This window comes from Cololabis saira, chromosome 2, assembly GCF_033807715.1.
Source record: "Cololabis saira isolate AMF1-May2022 chromosome 2, fColSai1.1, whole genome shotgun sequence".
Taxonomy (NCBI): domain Eukaryota; kingdom Metazoa; phylum Chordata; class Actinopteri; order Beloniformes; family Belonidae; genus Cololabis; species Cololabis saira.
The window spans coordinates 21,887,588-21,911,417 of record NC_084588.1 but is presented as its reverse complement, the minus strand read 5'-3'; the positions used below and the strand labels follow the sequence as shown (position 1 = coordinate 21,911,417).

Sequence of the window (23,830 nt, the reverse complement as noted above, 5' to 3'; positions counted from 1 at the left end):
TTTGGGTGAAAGACGGCCATAGCTCTGGTCATGGGTCACCTCAGACCATAACAGGACTATGTTTTGTTATGTAATCTACACCTTTAAGTGATACATGGTTGCCACATGGTTATCAGGAGCCACTGTGCAAGTTGCTTCATAGTGTGACACGGAAAAGGCCACTGTGTATATTACGGCATTATTTCAGCATCTTTATTTCACCCCTCAGGCTTCTGTCCATTATCCACCGTGTCAAAATATGGATCAAAGAAGATCAGAGTTTTTTAAGCTATGAACCCATCACCTTCATCAGTTTGGTAGACTTGTTGTTCCTGTGTGCTGTGAATGATGCAAAAATTTATTTGAAATCCTCTCATAGCAACCAGACAGTTCAAATTAAAACATATCTGTGAAAATCAGATTAGGACTGTTTTTAACACCAACTCCATGTGGTTTGAACTGGGTTTAAGATAAACAAACAAACACAATACAATTAAACATGTATCTCAATGTGATTCTTGACGAAATGCTTTTAGAATGTCCTGGAATAGCACAAACATTTGTCATCTTTTGAGTCTTTGCAGAAGTCAGGTCCCACAGTACCTAATGAGTCAGCCTGGACCCCTGGGACTCACCTATGGCTGCAGAACATCTTTGTGAGATACGATGAATGTAATGACGCAGAGCAGATATATGCTGAGAACATGGTGACAAGGTTAGTATCTGTCTAGTGCAAAATGGACAAGGTGTAATAATCCACAAGCACTGCATGAACAGCTATGACATTTATGAGGTTTGATTTATTTATTTTTTTAAGATGGTTTAAAACTGACCTCTCCACAGCCCCCCATGCTGAGTGGTCATTTAATTACAAAGTTTGGCAAAATTTCCTATCATCTTTATGCTATTGATATCCAGCTTCTTTGGTGTTTCCATCCAAATGGCCCCTTTAGTCTCATTGGTTGTGTTTAACTGTTATTAAGTCCCAGTTAGCTGCAAACTTTCTACAATTAAAGTCAGGTGAAACGGAGACCATTATTTTTGCTTCTGACAGTTAAATCTCAATGATAAAACAGAGGCTTGGGTCTCTTCGTAGCATTTGAAAAATCTGGTTTGTGTAACCTCTGGGTCATTCTGGACAGTGGTCTGTCCTTAGATGCTCATGTTCTGACCCGCTCAGCCTTTTTCCGTCTAAGAAACATTGCAAAACTAAGACATGTTGTTCCTGAGAAGAAAATGGAAATGGTTATTCATGCTTTTGTTTCTTCACACCTACTGTAGATTACTGTAATTCTGTTTACCTGTCTGAACAAAAGATCCCTGAATCTAATGGCATTCTGTTCAACTGCTGCACACCTTTTATCCAACTCCAGGAGGAGAGACCATATTACTCCGATTTAAAAAAAAATCTTCACTGGCTTCCAGGCAGTTTTAGGATCAATTTAAAAAATCTTGTTTTAACAAAGCTCTAAATGGTATAGCCCCCCAGTATATCTCTGAGCTCTTGTGCCCTTACTCTTGTGGTCGTTTTCTGAGATGATCTGAGCAGAGATTGCTGTTGGTGCCTCACTCACACAACACATGGTGATCTGGATTTTGAGGAGGTGGCACCGACACTCTGTAACTCTCTACCACCTTCTCCCCGTTTTATAGTCTCAGAGGTCGCTTTTAAAAAAACTGCTGAAAACATTTTTATTCAGACAGGTTTTTAACGTTTTTAACGTTTTATGCTGTGGCTTTTTTTTCCTTATTGTTTTTTTCTATCGCTTTCATGTTTATTATTATGTTTTTATTTGTAAAGCACTCTGTGTATGTGAAAGGTGCTCTATAAATAAATATTACTTACTTACCCCAGCTCCCATCAAAGTTGCTCCCTGATTCTCCAAACTGAGAGCTCTGTGACTGTCGTCTACTGCAGGTAAGACACAAGCTACGAAACCACTAAAATAACAATAAACCCCAAATATCCCTTTAGAAATGCAGCTAACATCAATTCCCCCTTCCTTAACTACCTTCATCTTCAATTTGTGAGTAGTTTTTGTGGCTCTAGTGGCCTTTATTAACTAGACAGGAACCAGAGAGGACGGTAAGACGCAGATGCAGAAAATGGTCCACAGGCCAGACCTCCAACATGGGGCGGTTGCATAACGACTGTAGCCTCTGTACATGGGTCACATACTCAAAGTGAGCTATCTCGCCCCCCAAAAGACATACAAACAAAACAAAACTCTCAAACACATGTATTCACAAAATTCATTGAAAGACTCAAGTTCAACAATAACACGCTCGTACACAAAAGAGGTTATGAGTTTCTTGGAGTGAACGGTGACATTAAAGCCACAACAGTCCTTGCATCTGTTGGATATAATCTTCAGTTTTCAATTTGTCCCCCTTTGTGTCAGAAGCATGTCTGTTGTCCTGTTGCTGACGGTGGAAGAGGTCTCTAGCGATTCGCATGCTGGCAGCCTGTCCACCAGCCAGATTTACTGCATGAGGTCCAACCTGCGTGGGTAGACGCGAGACGGTAAAGTCCCTGTAGTTCGTAGGATGACGGCACAGAGTGTTGTCGGGGACAGGTTTGCAGTGTAAAACATCTGTGTATTCCCCGATTGTGGCATACCTGAAGAGCGGTGTACTGTCCCATCAGGTAGAGCGGGCACTCATCTGTCCACTGTAAGCTTTCTGTTATGCACGGCCATCCATCTATTACCTTCATAGGGGAAAAGTCAGGAATATTTTGTTAATATGAGTATTGTCTGTAACTAGTGTACATCTATATATCTATATCACGAACACATTGCAGAAGGGTTAGTTTGAAGAAAACATGTAACTTTATACAAACATACAGACAACATTACAGTGCTCAAAACAATGTTTTGATTACCCACTTGAATTGGAAATACTTTCATCACATCAGTAAGCAAGGGGTCTTGTTTAACATCAAGCTTGCAGCCGGTGGCAAGCCAGATCATATCTCCTGTCCAGAGGTCCCCAGTGCTGAGAGCCAGACTCCAGGCCTGGTTCCTGTAGCACCAGTTGGCTTCACTCACCTGGACAGTTACAAAATATTCATGTGAACTTTTCTCACAGAACTTCACATTTAACTTGGTCTCTTCTGTAAGATTAATGAACCCAGCAGATGACAGCTTGACTGGTTTGACCTTTAACTTCTCTTTTTTTTTCATATGTCCTGGCATGTAGATGTTAATTTGGCAACAGCCACCTAAACATCCTGGCAGAACAAGCACAAACCCCCAGTGCAACAGGATCCCTGAGCCATCAGCAGGACAATGCAGACTTCACCAGTCTTGGGTCATTTAGTACTAATGGCACTGGCAAACACCCACATTTTAAACCAGTGATCCCCATTCCATCAACATGTCAGATTTCCTACAAGAGTAAAAAGCTCATGCGACTATGTCCAAATGAAATCTGGGTTCAAGGTTTTGCCTCTCCCATATCTGGGTATTTCTGACCTTGCGGGTTCTTACTCCAGCACACAAACATGGTCCAGCAGGACAAGACAGATACAGGTGGAACCAGAGGGAATTTCTGGGGAGTTACAGGACCGCTTTAAGGGCCCGATTTACTAAGATCCTAAATAAAGAGTACTAAATTGCGTGTGCACTGAAAAAGTTTGCGCGTGCTGTTGTTGTGTGTTTTGCGGGTGATCAACTAAGATTGCGTGCGCAATTGATAACAGGTGCAAACAGCAGTATTTAAATGAGGTGTTGCGTGTCTTACGGTTTGCGAGCGCAAAATTAAATTTGACGAGTTGGAGTTAGAGATATTAGTGGACGAGGCAAATTGTTGTGCCGTATTCAGCACCCCTGCCGTGAAAAGCACCCCCTCGTATATTCAATGATAAGTAGACCAAGAAAAAAAACAACACACTGACACTTCAATATATTTATATATACACACTCACACAAACACATACTTAGGAGTTTATATTATATATATTTACAAATATTATGGAAGACAACACAGTAAGCAGGCTATTAATTAATGACATCAATAACCATTTACCCGATTTTTGTTATCTGTGACTGTGATTGTGGGAAAGTATGACTATTGTGGAATCCATGAGCGCATTTAAACATGAATCATTAACCCAAAACTGGACGCTAAACAGAACGTGACACGGAATGAGAATATATTTTTTGTCATTGTGTGTATGTTGTCATTTGTAGTAAATTAAACATGAGCATTTAGTCCTTTTTGACATTTACTTGTGAATAAGAGATCTGTGGGTATATGTCAACGAGGGGGTGCTTTTCACGGCAGGGGTGCTGAATACGGCACAACACCTGCCGGGGTATGACACGCTAGAGCCAACTGCAGAACAGGCGCACAATAAGAAACACTTTTTTCTCCATGAAAACACGTGATTTATTTATTATCACAAATAAAAAAAATTAATGTGCCTCCTATGGCAACCTTTTGCTGAATAATACTCGATTTAACATTCAAATAAAATATTTCTCCTTTTGCAAGTGGAGAATCCTCACCAGAAGTTGAGCCATCCCCACCCCAGTCCTCAAATCAGGCACCAACAAGCATCCCTGCGTAATGCTGGGCAGATTAGCACCTTCCTTTTGAACGTATTAAATACAGACGCAATCACAATCCCCGCAAAAACTTTCAGGCTCGGTAAATCTCATTGCGTGGGGTAAATGGACATATTTGCATTTTCCCCTCCCAGTATTTAGCGATTTCTGGCGGGTACGCCCCATATTGATTATTCATCAGGGCAAAAGTACTAAATGAATAGCGTGTGCTATTTTGCTCATTTGAGAGGCGCAGTCCTCTTTGCACGCTGTTAGTAGATCAGCTTGCACTTTGGTTTGCGGGTGCTGTCAAGTTTGCACACGTTTTTACGCACGCAAACCTTTAGTAAATCAGGCCCTAAGAGTACTAACTGGATCATAATTTAAAATAACAACATTGACACATATACCTCCACCTAAGAAGTTGCATGGACAATGTCATCAAACAAATTTGTGTCTGTACCAACAGGAAACTATGGAAGGCAAGACATCTCTGACTCCTGTTAAATCTCGTTAATCTGGTCACACGGAGCAGTATGGTGAGGCTGAGGGGGGAGGGAAGCCAAACACCACAACTGGAGGAATGTGTACTTCTCCACCTGGTGTAATGAGGAACTTACACGCTGCTGTTATCAAGGGATTCCAGCTCTGCGTTTATTACATTGTACCCAGCGGGATCCAGAATCCCGGCCGAGGCTGCCAGCATGACATTTGTCTGTAGACGGCAGTCAGTCATGATGGGCTCCCACTGCTCTTCCACCCTGTTACACATGCTGGACAGGTATGGGGGCTCCACACCACTGTGTTGAGTCCCCTGTCTGAACATTGTACACATATGACCGCACACTAAAGCTCCATTATTGACTTTGAAGATGACACAGTGCTGGGGCTCACTATTGCTGGAGCTGTGTCTACCTGCTTGGAGAAGTTACTGGTCAAAGATTAAGTATTAGGCACTTAGCACAAAAAAAAGATGTTTGGGTTTAGGTGGTAGGTGTCAAATTAATCCTGATTTCTGGGGGTAGAAGGAAGACCACAATCCATAATTAAAGCTGCAAGCAGCGATGAACGGGCCCTCGCACTCACGGCCACCGCCCCCATAAGCATATCAGAAATGACACCACCCACGACTTCCTATGTCAAACCATTCAAAAGTTATAGCAGAAAATCGAGACAACCAATCCGAAGAAGGGGCGGGGCTAATTTTCACCAATTATGGTCAAGGACTCAATACCGAGTCCCATGACACCACCCACGACTCTTTATGTCAAACCTTTCAAAAGTTATGGCAGAGAAAAGTATTCTAGGGGGCGCTGTTGAGCAGTTAGGCCACGCCCATTAATGCAAACCATGAAATATCAAATTTATCGCCAGGCCTGGCTTGCATGCAAAATTTGGTGACTTTTGGAGAACTATCAAATATGGACCAATCAGATGAAGGGGGGCACGCTTTTTGGCGTCTAGCGTCGCCACGGTAACACTTTTGAAAGAGAAAAGTAATGCGCGTAGTCGCAAGATGAAGACGCACATTTTGATGTATAACACACCTGGGTGCACGTTACGGTTCGGGCCGTATTAATTGCCGAAAGAATGGCATATATTGCTCCAAAATTACGCGATTAATTCAGAATGTTCAAAATGGCCGACTTCCTGTTCGGTTTCGGCCATGGCGCCAAGAGACTTTTCTTTAAGCTGCGACATGATACAAGTGTGTACCGATTTTCGTTCATGTACGTCAAACCGTATTATGGGGCTTGAGGTGCAAAGTTTTTTCTGTCTGAACCAACCAGATGAAGGGTGGGCGCGCTTTTTGGCGTCTAGCGTCGCCACGGTAACGCTTTTGAAAGAGAAAAGTAATCCGTGTTGTCGCAGGATGGAGACGCACGTTTTGATGTATAACACACTTGGGGGCACGTTACGGTTCGGGCCGTATTAACTGCCGAAGGAATGGCATAAATTGCGCCAAAGTGACACGATTAATTCAAAATGGCTGACTTCCTGTTCGGTTTCGGCCATGTCGCCAAGAGACTTTTCTTTAAGTTGTGTACTGATACAGGTGTGTAGCAATTTTTGTGCATGTACGTCAAACCGTATTGTGGGGCTTGAGGCATAAAGTTTTCCGGGGGGCGCTGTTGAGCCATTTTGCCACGCCCATTAATGTAAACCATTAAATATCAAATTTTTTGCCAGGCCTGACTTGCATGCAAAATTTGGTGACTTTTTGGGCACGTTTAGGGGGGCAAAAAGGCCCTCCTTTCGTCAGAAGAAAGAAAGAAAAAAGAAAAAAGAAAAATTCCTACAGATACAATAGGGCCTTCGCACTGAAGGTGCTCGGGCCCTAATAAATAAATATGTCAGTCAGTGCGGTTACATGCACATCTAAATCAAGCTATTGGCAACAATCTAGCTAAAGATTAAACTGGAGTTTCAGGAAAATCCAAGTATACATGCGCAAGAAGACAATCGATTATTGAGTGAGGTGCGTTAGGCCGCGTTCAGACTGCAGGCAAATATCCGATTTTTAGCCCATCCAGATTGAAACTGGATGACTCTTTTGAAGTCTGAACAGTCCCAAACCGCATGATATCCGATTTTTGCAAACCAGATCGAAACCACCTCCGGGAGGTAGTTTCATATCCGATCCATATCTCATTTGGGCAGATGCGTCTCAGTCTGAACAGCTCCAAACACTCAGATCGGATATGACTGTCCCAGACGCTCCAAACCACCCGCCCATTTCCAGTTGTGGAGCTACTCATCCTTTCACAGAGAGCATGTACAATCTCTGATGTCACGTCAAAAACTATTATTTGTAGTTTAAGTGTTGCAAATTCACATTACAAGTCATGTTTTAATAGCAGAAAAAAAGACCGCATTTCCACGTACGGTGCGTGTCGCCGCGTCCCCTACGCCGTAGGCTCTGCGTTGGTGTAACGCGGAACCATAAATCAGCCTTCAGTCGCGCTGAGAGCCTGAACCTGCAGCCCGTCAGCCCCTCTCCTCCTAGGAGGAGGGGTTATGGAGCGGGGCTGCCAGTTATTAATTGCTGGTTCGTTTTGTTAACTGTGAGCTTTGTTGGTTGGTTTGTTAGTTTGCTGGTGGTTTTGTTCTGAACACTTTTCTCTGTTTCTCATTTTGCTGGGACGCCGGGTCCCTCCACCGAGACACAACTTTTGCGGTATGCGTTCATTGTTATGTCTAAAAATGATGCGCAGTGCCCACCCAATCAGGAACGGTACAGATATTTGGGGATTTTTTTATATATATAAAAGAATTACATGACTTCACACAATACACGCGCTGGGTGACGCCTCCGCTCCGACGTCGTTGCTACGGCAACCCGTCAGATCAGTCAATGATGTGGCCCAGTCTGAACAGAGCCAGATCCGATTTGGACACTTGCTAAAAACAGTGTGGACAGTCAGCCCTGAAAATCGGATATGAGAAGGAATCAGATATGAATCAGATTTGCCTGCAGTCTGAACGCGGCCTTAGACTCCGTGATGCTAAGGTGGCGCCACACGTACTTTAGCGTTGGTGTTCTTCCGGTTAGTTCTTTGTTGTTCGTCTTCTTCTTCTCCTACTGTGTTGATATTCTGGCTTTCACGGTGTCGGGGGAGTCCCAGGGAATTTACTCGGCTAAACTTGGGTTGTGTTTACATGCCGAAATAACTTGAATTAGGACCGCATTATCTGGCACTAATAGCTCGATCTCAACAGCTTCAATTCGGTTCGACTACAGCCCGACTAAGGTGTATACATGGCTTTAAAAAATTCTATATATCGGTCGGATTAAGGCAACAATTCGACTTTCTGTTAGTGCATATCAACCTACTGAGTGTAGTGAGTCTCCAGATTGAGGTTCCTGGGCTCCTGAACAATAGAAACAAACTTTCTGTTTTTTAAAAAAGAAATACAACTGTTGCTTTTCTTGTGAACTCTCAAGAAGAACAATCAGTCACTAGTGTATCTTGCAACCTTCTACTACTTCTCCATTGAGTGTTATCAGGAAAAAAAAGCATAGTCCTGTGGTCTGGAAAGGGTCTTGCAAAATGTAGGAAAATTACCAACACACATGTGTCTGCAGTTGAAGACAACTCCTCCCAATGCTCGTGGGAGGTATCAAGCATTTTCAAAGACCAGTTTCATCCAGCATATTCCAGTGCACAAATTACCCAAACAAAAAACCCAACAAACTTTGCATCGCTTTCATGTTCATTTTCACTTTTCGTTATGAATATAGTGACAGTTGCAAGTGAGGTTGCATCAAAGAGAGACGGAAAAAAGAATAAGATGGCGATGACCAAAATGTAACCTTCTTTTTCACTCAATACCGTCCAATTAGTTACAATTGTTTAGTTACAATTTGCTACTGAAGATTTTCACATAACTTCCCCTTGTCATACTCATCTCTCTTTGTGTACTGTGTATGTCTACTGTTACCTGACAATATGTCTTTACTTCCACTTTTCCGTTCATTATGAATGGTTTTAGGTGGATGTAGGCCTCTGGGGTAACTGCCCCTCCTTTCCTTGCCTGCTGAATCATGGCTAGCCGTTTGTGGAGACTCCGTTCATTGTAGAACTGCCGTAGGTAGGCTTGGCCATCCATCTTGATACCATGCTCCACATGGGAGTATCGACCCACCAGGCTCTCCACATCGCCCACATCAAACTGTTTCAGCTGCAGAGGAAACAATGAATGCTGACGTGTGTGGAGATGAGTGTAGCTACAGTGTTTTTTGCTTTGTTTGTTTTGTTTTATGGTTGATGGGCATGCTGTTTCACACAGTCACTAGACCTGCAGGTGCTTTCTCATGACCCATGTCACATGGCTGGCCCCTTGCTGCAGGGCAATTGAGATGACATGAGCGCTGGTCAGTCCTCCACCAACTACCATTACCCTCTGCCCTGTCTCACACACTACATACAATCCTACACACACACAGGCATACAGCGCTCGTAAAGGAAGATCTGACCTAAGACTGTTAAATGCTCTCTAAAATCTTAAGAAGTAAAGCATAAAATACTCTCATGAATGTGAAAATGTTACTTGGATTTTATGCCTACGTACAAGATGTTTTTGAGAGCCGTATCAACTAACTCTAATGTCTTTGGCATTAAGATGCTGGACTCATGAGAAATATTGCTTACCTTGAGTAGAAATGGTCCCTTCATGCTTCTGACAATTTGCACCTCCGAGCTTTTGCTTAGAGTTTGGCAACTGGTGCATGAGATGGATGGTGTGCTGCAAACGCTGCTCTGGATAGCTCTCCTCAATGTTTCTCACCCATGTAGGGATGTTTGCCATCTGGGCACGGGTCGGACCTGTCGCCATAACAACCCGACGAGCCTTTATGATATCACCTTTTTGAAGGCGGACTGAAAAATATTTCACTGGCTTCTTGGCTCCAACGATCTTCCCCTCAGAAGCTCTGGTGGCTTCACCATCTGCTTCCTGCTCTCCTTCCTCATCTTTCTCCTCAGTTACTGGAGTGATGCGTTCCACTGTTCCCTTCACCAGAACTTTGCCCAACTGGTACCTCTCCACCTGCATGTACAGATAAATAAAGTCAAGCAAATCAGGAAACTAAGATTTTCAGAGATAACAGTGTTTTGAAATTACATGACTCGATTGGATTTATGATGGTGAAACATCAATGTTAAGACCGGCAACAATGTTGTGCAGTGGAAAGTTACTTTTTTGTTCTTCTTTCATGAGTAGCTCAGTGAATTTTTGTTGCTTGGCTCCAGTTATCTGTGTGATGCCTGTCTTCATAAGATGTGTTCAGTGAGCAGCTTGGTGTTGGAATGGTGTTTTGTTAAGGTGGTCTGTATTGGTTTAAAGCTGAAAGTTTCTACTGTTCATTAGATTGTTTACAGGTCTGTGTGGTGTCATGGTTTGTGTGGCATGGTAAGCTCATTTGTATGGTGCACTTCAATAACAAGGTGATACAACATGCTTTATAGAGACATTAAAACATCATAATTGGCATGATTTAAAATTTAAACAAAAAAATAAAGAAAGAAAGAAAAATGATAAAAACAGTAGTTAAGTGTTGAGTTTTGAAACTCAAGCTTAAAAGTACCAGTGCAGGTTTAGAGCTTTATTCAAATACAGCCAAGAACAGGTGAGTCTTCAACCTGGACTTAAAATAGTGTTCCAGCTGATCTGATACTCTCTGGGAGTTGACATGTGGAGCATAGAAGCTGAACCCAGCCTGACTGAATTATGTTTTTATTTCTGCTTGGTAGGAACAGGTCGACATTTTCTGATTAGCAAAATATTTCTACAATTGGTTTCTGAGATTTTTTTTTTTTGTTTCAAGATCAAAGTTAGCCATAGTCAACCTTTTTTTTTATATAGAATTCAAATTAAGGCTTTTCCAAACAAACCTACATAAAAGCTCAAACTACAAGGGTTATTTAGAAGCTTTTTTATGCTTTGGGGAACTTATTCTATTTATTATGGATGTGAAAATGCAGATGTGAAATCAGAGAGTAATGATGTACAATCTTTGAATAGCATCTTATAAGAGTACAAACGTGGTGAATAACCACCCGTAAGAGGGAACAGTTTGTCTCACCTGCTCCTTAAAGAAATCCACACTAAGTTTTGTTCCGGGCAGACTGAAGGATAAACTCTTCTTCAGTGTGGAGCTGATGTTCAGACGTTTCCTCTCCTTTTTGCCGAGCCGCATGTCATTGAAGAAAGCGTTTTCATCCAGGATATAAACACGGTCTGGGAGACTATGAAGCTCAGCTGAACGCTCACACTTTAAAACAAACTCCTGAAGTGCCTTCTGTCAAAGACAACATTCACCCATGTGCTCATTTACATTCATACTGTAAAAGCTCCTTCCTTATTTCCGCTCCGAGGGAAGTTGGTTAGGTTTTTTACCTTGTTGAAAGGGTCTGTGTGCACCAATGTGTGTGAGCGCAGGTGGGGGATGTTCAAAGCTGCAAACTGGCTCTCCCACAGAGCGGTCCAATCTCCATATGTATCCACAACTCCGAGACTAAGCGGAGGGCAAATGACCCTTTCTGGTGTTGTTAACTTTCCAAGTTGCTCCTCTGGTGTCTGGGCTGCAGAGACAAATCAAGGACATATATGATTGAAGTTACTTTTATCAAGATAAAAATGAACAGTCAGTATAGTTACTAACAGAAGTTTACACACAGTTCAGAAAAAGAAAACCTGACATGATTAGACTGACAGTAAAGTTGAGGAAACCTTTCCTGTTTTAGGTCAGTTGGAAGTCCACCTTTTATATTTTTCAAAATAAAGGGAGGGATAATCTTTAAGAGATCAGTATATTACTTTCGTCAAAGTCAAACGTTTTCATCCACATAGCATTTAATTAAATTGCAGTTTAACAGTTTTACTTGGTTCAAACATCATACAATATATTTCTGGAATGTGGTCCATTTCTCCAGAGGGTGGACCTGAGTCAAGGTTGAGGGCCTTCTTGCAGGCCCATACACGTCAATATGTAACATTAGGGCTCTTCGTTGACCTTAAACCACTACAGCTAATTTTGAGTGGTGCTTCTTGGATGAAGACCCATCCAGAATCTAGTTTTAAGTTTTTGGTGGATGTGTTAAGATGTTGCTCTAATATACTATCATAATGTTCCTTCCCCATCGCCCATCTATCTTATGAAATGCTTTGGTCCCTCCTGTAGTAAAGCAGCCTCTAAGCAGTTGCTGCTGCTTTCATACTTCTTCTTCATACTTTTCATATATTCATACTTCCCATTTGAAATTGTGCTCTGAGAAACACAAGCTTTCCCCATTTTCTCTCCAAACATGATGATGATCATTATGACCAGAGTTCAGTTTTGGCCTAATCAGACCACAGGACATATTTCCAGAAATTAAAATCTGTCTACTGGTGCGCCTCTATTTTTTGGCTTTGGCACATATCACTGTAGAAGATTGATTTAGTGAAGGATTACTGATTGTTTTATGCATCCTAGTGGTAGAGTGGGATTATTTAAAGGTTGTGGACAGCTAGTATGTTGTATACCAGCTCCTTTTTGCTTCTTCTCGGGATTTGACTAAATGTTATCAATGAATCAGTTTGAAAATAATGAGAAGTTTATGTCAATAAATTAGTAATAAACTATGCAATAACATCATAACTTAATAATTAGTATAATTTCGATGACTTAACTTAAACAATTGCACCGTACCAACTGTGGCCCTCTTCTTCCTCTTGGACCTGCAGCGTCTGTTGCTGGATGGATTGGGTCTTGGCTGAGACTTGTGTGGGTCTGAGTGGTAGGGGGGGGTGGATGGGTTGAGTCCACTGTCAGAGTTTAGATCAGGGTCATGGCTGGACAGCAAGCAGGCCAAGGTCAAGGCATGAGGCCCTCCTCCTATTATTAACACGTTGAGCATGGCAGCCTGAAACACACACACAATGTATCACATCCTGGGAGAAAAAGGGTTACAGCTGCTCGTATTGAGAAAAAAACCTGTGCGCGTGTGCGTGTGCGCGTGCGCGTGTGCGTGTGCGTGTGTGTGTGTGTGTAAGGTATGGGATCATTTTAATTCCTGTTTTCTAACCTGAGTTAGTTCCTCAAATGGAAGCAAGTTGTTCTCATTCAGTATGTTGATTCATGTGTGGACTCTCTGGATGTGTAGTATTTATTTCAAATTTAATCTGCAGTGCAAAAACCATACATAGCAAAAGCAAAAGAGATGTTAAACCTGGATAACCTGTTCCCTTGAGATTCCTACTTCAAGCTAATCTATGAACCTGAAAGGTATACAGTGGGGCAAAAAGTATTTAGTCAGCCACGGTTCTCCCACTTAAAAAGATGAGATATACATCTAATTTTCATCACAGCTATAATGGTGAAAATGAAAAAAAAAATCCAAAAAGTCACATTGTCTGATTTTTAAAGAATGTTTCGCAAATTATAGTGGAAAATGAGTATTTGGTCAATAACAAAAGTTAATCTCAATACTTTGTTACACCTTTTGTTGGCAAAGATAGAGGTCAAATGTTTTCTGTAAGTCTTCACAAGGTTTTCACACACTGTTGCTGGTATTTTGGCCCGTTCCTCCATGCAGATCTCCTCTAGAGCAGTGATGTTTTGGGGCTGTTGCTGGGCAACACAGACTTTCAACTCCCTCCAAAGATTTTCTATGGGGTTGAGATCTGGAGACTGGCTAGGCCACTCCAGGACCTTGAAATGTTTCTTATGAAGCCACTCCTTCTTTGCCCGGGTGGTGTGTTTGGGATCATTGTCATGCTGAAAGACCCAGCCACGTTTCATCTTCAATGCCCTTGCTGATGGAAGGAGGTTTTCACTCAAAATCTCACGATACATGGCCCCGTTCATTCTTTCCCTTACACGGATCAGTCGTCCTGGTCTCTTTGCAGAAAAACATCCCCAAAGCATGATGTTTCCACCCCCATGCTTCACAGTAGGTTTGGTGTTCTTTGGATGCAACTCAGCTTTCTTTCTCCTCCAAACATGACAAGTTGCGTTTCTACCAAAAAGTTCTATTTTGGTTTCATCTGACCATATAACATTCTCCCAATCCTCTTCTGCATCATCCAAATGCTCTCTAGCAAACTTCAGACGGGCCTGGACATGTACTGGCTTCAGCAGGGAGACACGTCTGGCACTGCAGGATTTGAGTCCCTGGCGGCGTAGTGAGTTACTGATGGTAGAGTTTGTTACTTTGGTCCCAGCTCTCTGCAGGTCATTCACTAGGTCCCCCGTGTGGTTCTGGGATTTTTACTCACCGTTCTTGTGATCATTTTTACCCCACGGGGTGAGATCTTGCGTGGAGCCCCAGATCCAGGGAGATTATCAGTGGTCTTGTACGTCTTCCATTTTCTAATACTTGCTCCCACAGTTGATTTCTTCACACCAAGCTCCTTACTGTACCTATTGCAGATTCAGTCTTCCCAGTCTGGTGCAGGTCTACAATTTTGTTTCTCACGTCCTTTGACAGCTCTTTGGTCTTGGCCATAGTGGAGTTTGGAGTGTGACTGTTTGAGGTTGTGGACAGGTGTCTTTTATACTGATAACCAGTTAAAACAGGTGCCATTAATACAAGTAAAGAGTGGAGGACAGAGGAGCCTCTTAAAGAAGAAGTTACAGGTCTGTGAAAGCCAGAAATCTTGCTTGTTTGTAGGTGACCAAATACTTATTTTACCGAGGAATTTACCAATTAATTCAGTCAAAATCCTACAATGTGATTTCCTGGATTCTTTCCCCCCATTCTATCTCTCATAGTTGAAGTTTACCTATGATGAAAATTACAGGCCTCTCATCTTTTTAAGTGAGAGAACTTGCACAACTGGTGGCTGACTACCAGTAAATACTTTTTTGCCCCGCTGTATTTAAAATTAAAGCTGCAAGCAGCGTTGGTCGGTCCCTCACACCTATGGCCACCGCCCCCCAGATGCCACATTCTTTGTAGGAAGAGCCGACTAGGACGGACAATCAAAAGTGGGAGCATGGAACAGTTAGAGAACACTTCTTAAAAGTAATCAATATCCCTCCAAAATGAATTTGAAACTCCTGAACAACAAAAAAAACTATTTTTTTTATCAACAGTGTGTCTACTACTACTACTACTACTACTACTATTACTACTACTACTACTACTACTGTCATTTAGCAGACGCTTTTATCCAAAGCGACTTACACGAAAAGGTTCAATTATCTAGTCGTCACACATTGTCTATGCCTGCTTATTCCTGATAATGGTGAGGGATTCTGCTGGAATTTATGCCAGCTGCCTCTGAGACGCGGCGCTATCCTCCGATCGGTTGCCAGTCCGTGGTAGGGCATGCTCACAGAAGTATTTAAGCAAGCAGACTGAAACATTTCTGAGCACATTCACCTGCTAGAAAAAAAAGAAAACTCTTCACAACTATCAGATACACATAATCATGCAGCGTTTCATGTTTCAGTACCTGGTCAGCTTGTTAGTTTACGGTGGAGACGTGTTCGGTCTCTCAGCTCTGATATGTAGTGGACTTGTGCAGCAGTGACCGTGTCTCTCATGTAACTCAATCCACCACCTCTTCTACTGATTTAGATGGACTTCCCTGGCTCGGCAGGCAACGCTAGAAATAGCTTGACTGTAAATTTAGTAACACACCAATCCCCCCTAAACATGAAAACTGTATGACCTTGAGAGATGGCTTGCACCAAAACCCTCTCTTTCTTCTGTTTAACAGGGATAGTGTTTTAAACGGGCCACATGTGTCAACAACTCAAAGAACCTTAGCGTACAAGCCACATTAACCCTTTCAGACACACATTTCTACAGACTTATGTGAGCCAACAGAAGTTTAAACAGGCATCCCGTTTTATTGCTTCTAGACCAGGCTTTTTCTATCCCACACACACACTCACTCATTGATGAACACGTCGGAAGAAATGTTGGGTTCAGTGTCTCACCCCAGGACATCGAAACTTCAGCAGATGGACTCACAGGCCAGAATCAACTCACTAACTTTTTGCCAGTGCCCTGCTTTACCTCCGGCCAGCCCCCAAAACAGACATGTATCATGTAAAACTGGAATCAAAGTCTTATTGCCAGAAAATTATATGAATCAAGTGACAGCTGAAGAAAAATCTTCACTGCCTCTGTCATCTTCTAATAAGTGAGTTTCGTGGATTTATCTGGCCTGAACTCTAAAACAGAAACATGGTTGTAAATTTGTAGTAAAAATTGACGTAGGCCTATGTTCTCCATCTGGAAATTTCATATCCTCCCATTGATATGTAATCTTTCTCACTCAGATATTACAAGTTCTGTATTCTAAGAAATTACACACTAAGCTACTTTTTCAATAGATGTTTGCTTGATCAGTTCCTCTTCAGACAACCGTTCCCCATTTACAGATACACCAGTGGCTGCTCATTTGAACTTCCCCTTCCATCTAACCGAAGCACAAACACAATCAAAGCTTTAAAGGATCCTGCTTTCGCTGCCGGTGGCTTCAGTTTTTGACGTTACGAGTCACGGACGCTAAGAGCAGAATGGATCTGAAGGTGGGTGTCTTCAACATTCAGCACCACTAAGTATGAGACGATGACGCAGTGGCGGATGTTTGTGGTGAGGAGTTGAGGTTTGTTTATTGACTCTTTTATTTCAGGATTCCCTGGTAAATGGAGGCGTGCTGATTGTGCACCAGACCAATGACGGGAAGCATCATTATGAAGTGGAAAATGTGGTGAAGTACAAAAAAGACAATGGGAAAAAAATGTTTGTGAGGTATAATTGAGCTCTTGACTCTTACTGTTATTAAACAATTAAATGAGAAATCACTGCGCTAACAAGAAGGTCAGGGTATAAACTAAATGACATAATCAGGAGCTAATGCTTGTCTGAAAAAATGTCAGTGAAAGAAGAGCTTCAATTTTTTTTAGATTTTTTTCTAACTGTATCCAAAGTGTGAAAATTCAAACAGTTCATATCAAAAGCTCTGGCTTGTATTACAAGTATTAAGAGTTCTGTCTGTGTTGTTCCTTTTTTATTTAGCCTTTGTTGTTAATCTTATATTGTGTTTGTTTCATAAGCTACAAGGATTTTTCTGGTCATCAAATCGTTATGTCACATTGTACAAGCCTTTATGGCGCTCTATACATCCCCTTGTTCATTTACATCAAAATCCTTACGGGCTGTTTCACCAATGAGATGAAATCAAAGATGAATTCTGTATGATTATAATAAATAAGTACAGTAAAATACAATTTAAAAAAAAACATCTGCATGCTTTTGTTTAAATTTTAAGGTTTTTTGACTTTTGACAGTCTCATCCATTTCCTGAAAATCATGGTTTATGACGGTTGTGAAGTTTCAAAACTATAATCAAATTCTGTATGAAACCTATTAACTATTCGAAGAACTAGCAAGAAAAAATCGATAGAACAAAAAAGTAAACTTTATTAATATGTTTCATATAAATGAGTAAAAACTGCATTTTCTAAAGAGTGATATCCAGCTTCTTTTGAATTAAATTTATTTGGCTATACATGGATAACAAAATTGTATTTTTTTTTTTTTTCAGGAGAGGGGACAAGATAATGGAGATAAACGGCATCAATGTGCAGGTACTCACACCTGACGAACTGGCCCAAAAGCTATCAGAAGGGAGTCCCGTACTGGTGAGCTCAAGGGTCTCTGTTGTCTTATTGTGATGTTGTACTGGTTTTGTCTTAGGGGGATGTGAAAAAAAAGAAGTGTGACCTAACTCTAGCTGTAAAGTTTCTCTGTGTTATTGTTTGATGTTACACGGAGAAGCCATGTCACATACAGTACATACCTTATCCTGCAAATGGAAATGATGTCTCAGAGGTGGGAAAACGAGAAAGTCTGTAATATAAAAAGAATGACATGCACATGCATGGATTTGATACATGTTTACATTTTGTGGGGTTTTTTGGGGGTTTTTTTTGTTTTTTTTTGTTGTTGCGAGACCTCTCTCCTTTCTGTCTCTTTAGACAGTGTACAATGCTTGCAGAAAACCCAAAGATGTTGAGAAGTTGGACCCGCAAGAGGACACCTTGCGTCCCGTCTCCAAGGAGTTAACAACGATGAGTTTTTCCTGGGAGATGACGAGGGAGGAGGAGGACAATGAAGTACCACAGGAGCTGGAGGAAGGGGAGAAAAATGGTGATGAGGATGATGTCTGCCAAGACACCGTGGATAGTGGGGAGGGGAAAGAGTTGCTTGTCATTGAGATGACCAAAACCAGCATCTCTTTGTTGAGGGGCAGGGGCTGCGATACTCAGAACCCCTGTGAGGCATGTCACGGGGCAGGATGTGCCATTAATGAAATTGTGGTGGTTACGGAGTCCAGCACGGTGACACTTGGTGAGTGAGTGGGCTGTAACTCTATTGTAAACATCTTGTTCTTTCCCTGAACTCTCATCTTTTACCAACAGCAGTGGTTACTGTGGTTGGTTGTATTCACCACATGATTTGTTAATATGGTTACTTAACTAGAAAGTATAACATCAAACTTTATCAATTTTATCCAGATTTAGTTCAATGCCTCATGGAAAAATGAACTCAAAACCACTCACAAATCAAGTGTTTGAATTAAAATGTATCTGCAGTAAAAAGTAGTTCTATTTTTACAGACAAGAAGTTCCTGTAATTGATAAATATCTAGTGTGTGTGTGTGTGTGTGTGTGTGTGTGTGTGTGTGTGTGTGTGTGTGTGTGTGTGTGTGTGTGTGTGTGTGTGTGTGTGTGTGTGTGTGTGTGTGTGTGTGTGTGTGTGTGTGTGTGTGTGTGGGGTCATACAGTATTTAATGTTATGAATCATTTTTGAAATTTTTTTGCACTTAAATGCCTCGGGTGTTGTCACTTTGGACTCCCCCATGATCTTTAAACATTCAAAAACTGTCAGAGATTTTATATTGCATACTCTTTGTGTGTCACTTTCAGTTCCTAGAGGAAGTGGAAGTATTAGTTTCACACAGCTAAAGCTGTCTGAAGCTTTAATCAGAAATGAGCTCACGCACCGCTACCTCAGAGGTATCTCAGAGAAGGAGCTCTGTTCTTCTCCAAATCCAGGTTAGTCATTAACAACAGCACTGCAACAACTCCACTGATTCCCTCTTTAGTGTTGCACATAAAGTTTAAGTAATTCTCTGAACTAATTTCCATGTTTGTGTTTGACTTTCTGTTTTTTTTTATCGACTTCAGAAAAAATCACCATCTACTACTACAAGTCAAATAGTTTGCAGAGGCCTTATAGAGGAATGCCAGTGGTCCTCAACTTTACCGAATCCAACTGCTTTATCAGATGCTGCAAGAACGGAGACAAGGTGCTCCTACAATTGGAGGTAATAAAAATGAAATAATGCAGTTTTGTTCCACATGTACAAACACACCTGGCGGGGCTCGCAGCGCAGCCTGGGGTGCCTTCTGGTGGTGCTGGACCCCCCCGGGGAGGGGGAAACGGTGCGTGAATGTGCATCCTTGTCGGTGAGAATGCAGTATGAAAGGGTCATTATTATTGTTAGTATATTATATTATTTTTATTATAGAAATCGGACTGGTGAATGGATGGATGAATGGGATGCCTGGGTCTGGGGCCCTCTGCCCTCCCTGGAGGGCTGCTTTTGTGGGGGCGGGTGCACCTGCCCGCGTCGGCGGCCGGGGCGGCTCTGTCTCTCCGGGCAGGCTGGCCCCTCGCCGGGTGGGGGTTGTTGGCCTGGTGGGTGAGGGCCTCCTGGCCACATGTCCGGCCCGGACCGGGTGGCCGGGGATCGCCTGGGTCCCGGTCCGCCGCCGTGGGATCCCTGGCTGTTTCTTCCCGTGTCGTGGGGATAGACTTTTGTTTCTGGGCAGGAGATGTTATGCTGACAGATTTTTTCTATTAAACTGGAAATTATCTTTACTGACTGATAACAAATAAAATGTATCAAATGCTATCATGTAAAAACAGAAAATATGAATCACTTGTGGAAATGACAGGGTTTTCAAAGGTGATTTAACTCAATCCAATTATTGCATGTGACCCAAAAGAAGTCACTGGAGTGTTGATGCATCCGTCAAACTGTCCTATTCTTCAGTGAACAGGTATTATGCGTCCGTGTGCTTTGAAGGTGAGGCTTCAGAGGCAGGTCTGAAGGAATGTTGTTGTATAATTTTCAAAATCTTGTTGACTGAGACTGTTTTTTCCAGCATCTCCAACCAAACCTTCAACCTTCATAATATAGTTCAAAATTCTGTATTATTCACACACACATGCTCCACCGCTGTCATGCTGTGCACCTTCGGTGACTCCAGTGCATCCTCTCCACCCGTAGCCACACTTCCTTTTCAAGTATTTAGCAAGAGTGAACCGCAACAACAGAACAGAAAACTTAGCAATCATTCATCAAAACACATCAAAACAGGAAATATAAAAACAAAATATAAGGCACAACAGTAAAACAGCACACAAACAGAACTTTCTGAAACTCAAGCTTTTACCAACTCACAGACTCACAACAGTAGACAATGAATTAGTCAATGCCTGTGATTTGACCCCAAATATTAACCAAGTTGTATCCTCATAAACTTTCACTTCAACCACCAGAGATCTCTTTTTTACTGCATGTTTGCTTAAACCTGATACAGATCAGTTTTAACAAGCATTTAAAGCTACCCTATGTAGCAAAACCACTACTGAACAAATAGGGGCATACAGGGCTGCTGTGTTGAGAAGACTACGTTACCAAGTGAAGAGGGTCAACGTCTTACAATTCCACTTTGTGCTATTAAAGGTGCAATTCAATGTTTCTTACAGCAGGGGCTGTCAAACTCCACACTACCTTTGTTTATAGTATGTAGGCTAACCTTACTTAGGCCCATGCACAATCTGTCACATTATATTCACCTTTTTACGTATCTTCCAGGAATAGCTGGTAGGATAAGATTGGTTGCTGTGTGTGTGTGTGTGTGTGTGTGTGTGTGTGTGTGTGTGTGTGTGTGTGTGTGTGTGTGTGTGTGTGTGTGTGTGTGTGTGTGTGTGTGATGGGTGGGTGTTTGGGTGGGTGGGCGAGTCCGTCCTGTGAAATGTGTTTTCCATCTTTTAACTTTAATAATATGCACTCTGAACAAGCATTAGTGATCCAGGAACTGTGAACATTTTTCATGTCACTCATGCTGTACTTCCAGTAATATTAGACAGATGTGTTGTTAGGTTAGTGAATGGTGATGATTAAAACCTAATGACCACAATAAATTCCTTTTGTAGTTCTGACTTTAAAAAATTATTAAACGCTTTTTGACGATTTTAGGCATGTGAGAAGCAGAAGCTGAGGCAGATTTCCCAGAGCGACAAGAATGCCCTCGCCTTTGTCTTCTATATGAAGTCCGACCAGACGAACCAGCGAAAGTTTGAGTCAGCGCTTCATCAAGGCTGGTTCATGCGTATAATCCACACAGACTTGGTGGAAATGGAAACGTTGGATGGAGGGAGAGAAGACCCATCATTCCTCTTCGTCATTCAGAAGTGAAGAGAAAAGTTTATTTCTTGCTTATTCAACAAAAAAAAATCTCCTAAGGATCTTATCTGTGACTAATATTAAATGGTAAGGTTTATAAACGTCTTTTAGGGACCAAAGTGACATCATTCAAAGCAGTTTTTAGTGAGAATGGAATATATGTTTGCAGCTCAGAACAAGTCGATTAACAAATGTCACACAAACTACTTTCAATTGATGCAAAAGTAGAACTGATAGACTCCACTTCTAGCAATTGGCTATTTTGTTATAAATATGTAAGTATTGATCCAGTCCTATGCGAGGAGAGGCATAAAAACTCTCTTTCTTATGCATCTGTAAAAAGTGCTTTCCACATCATTAGTTTGCTTATGGAGACTTAACAACAATAACAAGCTGATGGCAACTGGAAGAAGTTGCCTGTACAAACACTCTTTTTTATGTGCTTTCTGTACACTTAAAGTTGAAATGACCTCTCTGTCTCTGTAGGGACATCACTTTCATAACTTTTATGGACAGAATTTCTAGGGGCAGACAAGGGGTGGAGAGTGTCTGATTCAGTAGTATCAGGTTTCATCTCTGCTTTTTGCAGATGACATGCTTCTTTTGGCGTCATCAGGTTGGCACCTGCAGCTCTCACTGGAGCATTTAGCAGCCATATGTGAAGAGGTGAGGATGAGAATCCGCACCCCTAAACCTGACACCATGGTCAGGAAAGGGTGGAATGCCCTTTCTGGGTAAGGGATGAATTAATGCCTGGAGTGGAGAAATTGAAATATCATGGGGTCTTGTTTTCTCAATTACAAGCAGAATGCAACAGGAGATAGACATATGGGTCAGTGTTGTATCTGCAGAGGTGTGGACTCTGCACGGGTCTGTTGTGGTGAAGAGAGGGTTGAGCCAAAAGGCAAGGCTATGCTTACTGGCTGACCTATGCACTGACCGCACCACATTGTTAATTGACTTGTACAGACTTATAACAAAGTGGTGGCAACCGGATGGACATGCAAAAACAGTCCTTTTTATGCACTTCCACTTAGGCTGCGTCCGAAATTGCATACTTCCACCCTAATGAGTATGCAAAATGAGTATGTGAGATTTTTTAGTGCATCCGAAACATTAGAACGTACTCAATAGTATGCTCTATCCATACTCATTCCGGAGAAATGTATTAGTGTGGATTGATGGACACTAGCTGAGCAGAAACTTCCCACAATGCAATGCAGCGGTGTTTGGTTGCTAAGTGATACGTATATGTCAAAAGTATAATATTAAGTATAATAATATTATTATATAATATTAATATTATAATATTCGTATATAATGATATTATATAATGTCATCTTGTTTCGGCCAGAATAAACGGGAAAGAGCGGAGCGGGGCTGCTACTGCTGCTACTGCTGCTGTGACACGTCACTTCCTCCCAACGGCAGGAAGTGACATGTGCACTCTTAATAGTACGTCCGAATTAATGCACACTACTGATATTTACTCAAAAGTCTGCCGAACTTAAGTATACTTTTTAGTATATACTTTTTAGTATGGCATTTCGGACGCACCGTTAATGTTCACGTTCTCTCTGTAGGAACTCAGCCCACACTATCACTTAAATGAAATGACAATATTGAGCCCTGTTAGAAGCTTTAAATACCAAATTATTTTGATGGAGGAGATTGTCATAAGTGCTTACATTAGTTGCCTTTTGGTTGGAAAACCATATATTCTCCTCTCACTCACAACTGCTTGGCCTCACATCCTTTTAGTCCCGAATGAAAGCGTATACTACTTAACATATAATAATATAAATGGGGGTGTTTTAACTTTGGAATGTTGCTTTAAATTTTCTAAATGGCGCCATTTTTAGTATTCATTTTTTGTTGTATGTTGTTATTTGAACTGACTGTATTTAAACAACATAAAATATAATATATTAATGTCTCACTTATCTTTTTGGTGGATGGTAGAAGTTCTGTAGCCCTAGTAACTTCTATATGTTGATTAATGTACAGTACATGAAAGTGCTCAATCCTGAATGAATACTGAATACTGCTTTTCAGCTATTAATGTGAGAAATGCATTTTTTTTGCATGAATATTTTAATGAATTGAAGCCCTATACAAAGTATAAAATAATAAATCAAAAGTCTTAGGTACAAACGCACTTCATCATCAGTCTATATTCCAAACACAAGATTCAAGTTCGTTTTTTTATATTTACAATAAAAACATTGTGTTCAGGAAGTCACAAATTCCAGTCTCACAGAAAAAGTTAATTTAACTCAAATGAAAAATTTAAATAAATTAAATAATTGTCTGAA

At 41.4% G+C, this 23,830-nt stretch overlaps 2 protein-coding genes across 4 annotated transcripts; one reads left to right on the top strand and one right to left on the bottom strand.

The window, feature by feature from the left end:
- Positions 1–2,142: 2,142 nt before the first annotated feature.
- On the bottom strand, positions 2,143–15,555 carry zgc:113276 (uncharacterized protein LOC553748 homolog). Of its 3 annotated transcripts, none has more exons than XM_061709684.1 (10): positions 15,474–15,555; positions 12,724–12,937; positions 11,430–11,614; positions 11,116–11,331; positions 9,683–10,079; positions 9,330–9,463; positions 8,973–9,212; positions 2,868–3,029; positions 2,600–2,689; positions 2,143–2,481 (listed from the first exon to the last, which is right to left on the bottom strand). In XM_061709684.1, the coding sequence occupies exons 2-10, from the start codon at positions 12,929–12,931 to the stop codon at positions 2,311–2,313; spliced, it is 1,803 nt and encodes a 600-aa protein (XP_061565668.1). In that variant the 5' UTR covers positions 12,932–12,937; positions 15,474–15,555; the 3' UTR covers positions 2,143–2,310. The 3 variants fall into 3 exon arrangements, with proteins under 3 accessions (XP_061565668.1, XP_061565677.1, XP_061565685.1); XM_061709693.1 differs by lacking the exon at positions 15,474–15,555 and adding an exon at positions 13,100–13,199; XM_061709701.1 differs by lacking the exon at positions 2,868–3,029.
- Positions 15,556–16,484: 929 nt separating this feature from the next.
- Positions 16,485–22,880, top strand: LOC133460187 (uncharacterized). Its single transcript, XM_061740760.1, has 7 exons — positions 16,485–16,560; positions 16,665–16,783; positions 17,580–17,676; positions 18,013–18,385; positions 18,964–19,092; positions 19,225–19,364; positions 21,309–22,880. The coding sequence occupies exons 1-7, from the start codon at positions 16,549–16,551 to the stop codon at positions 21,525–21,527; spliced, it is 1,089 nt and encodes a 362-aa protein (XP_061596744.1). The 5' UTR covers positions 16,485–16,548; the 3' UTR covers positions 21,528–22,880.
- The last annotated feature ends 950 nt before the right edge of the window (positions 22,881–23,830 follow it).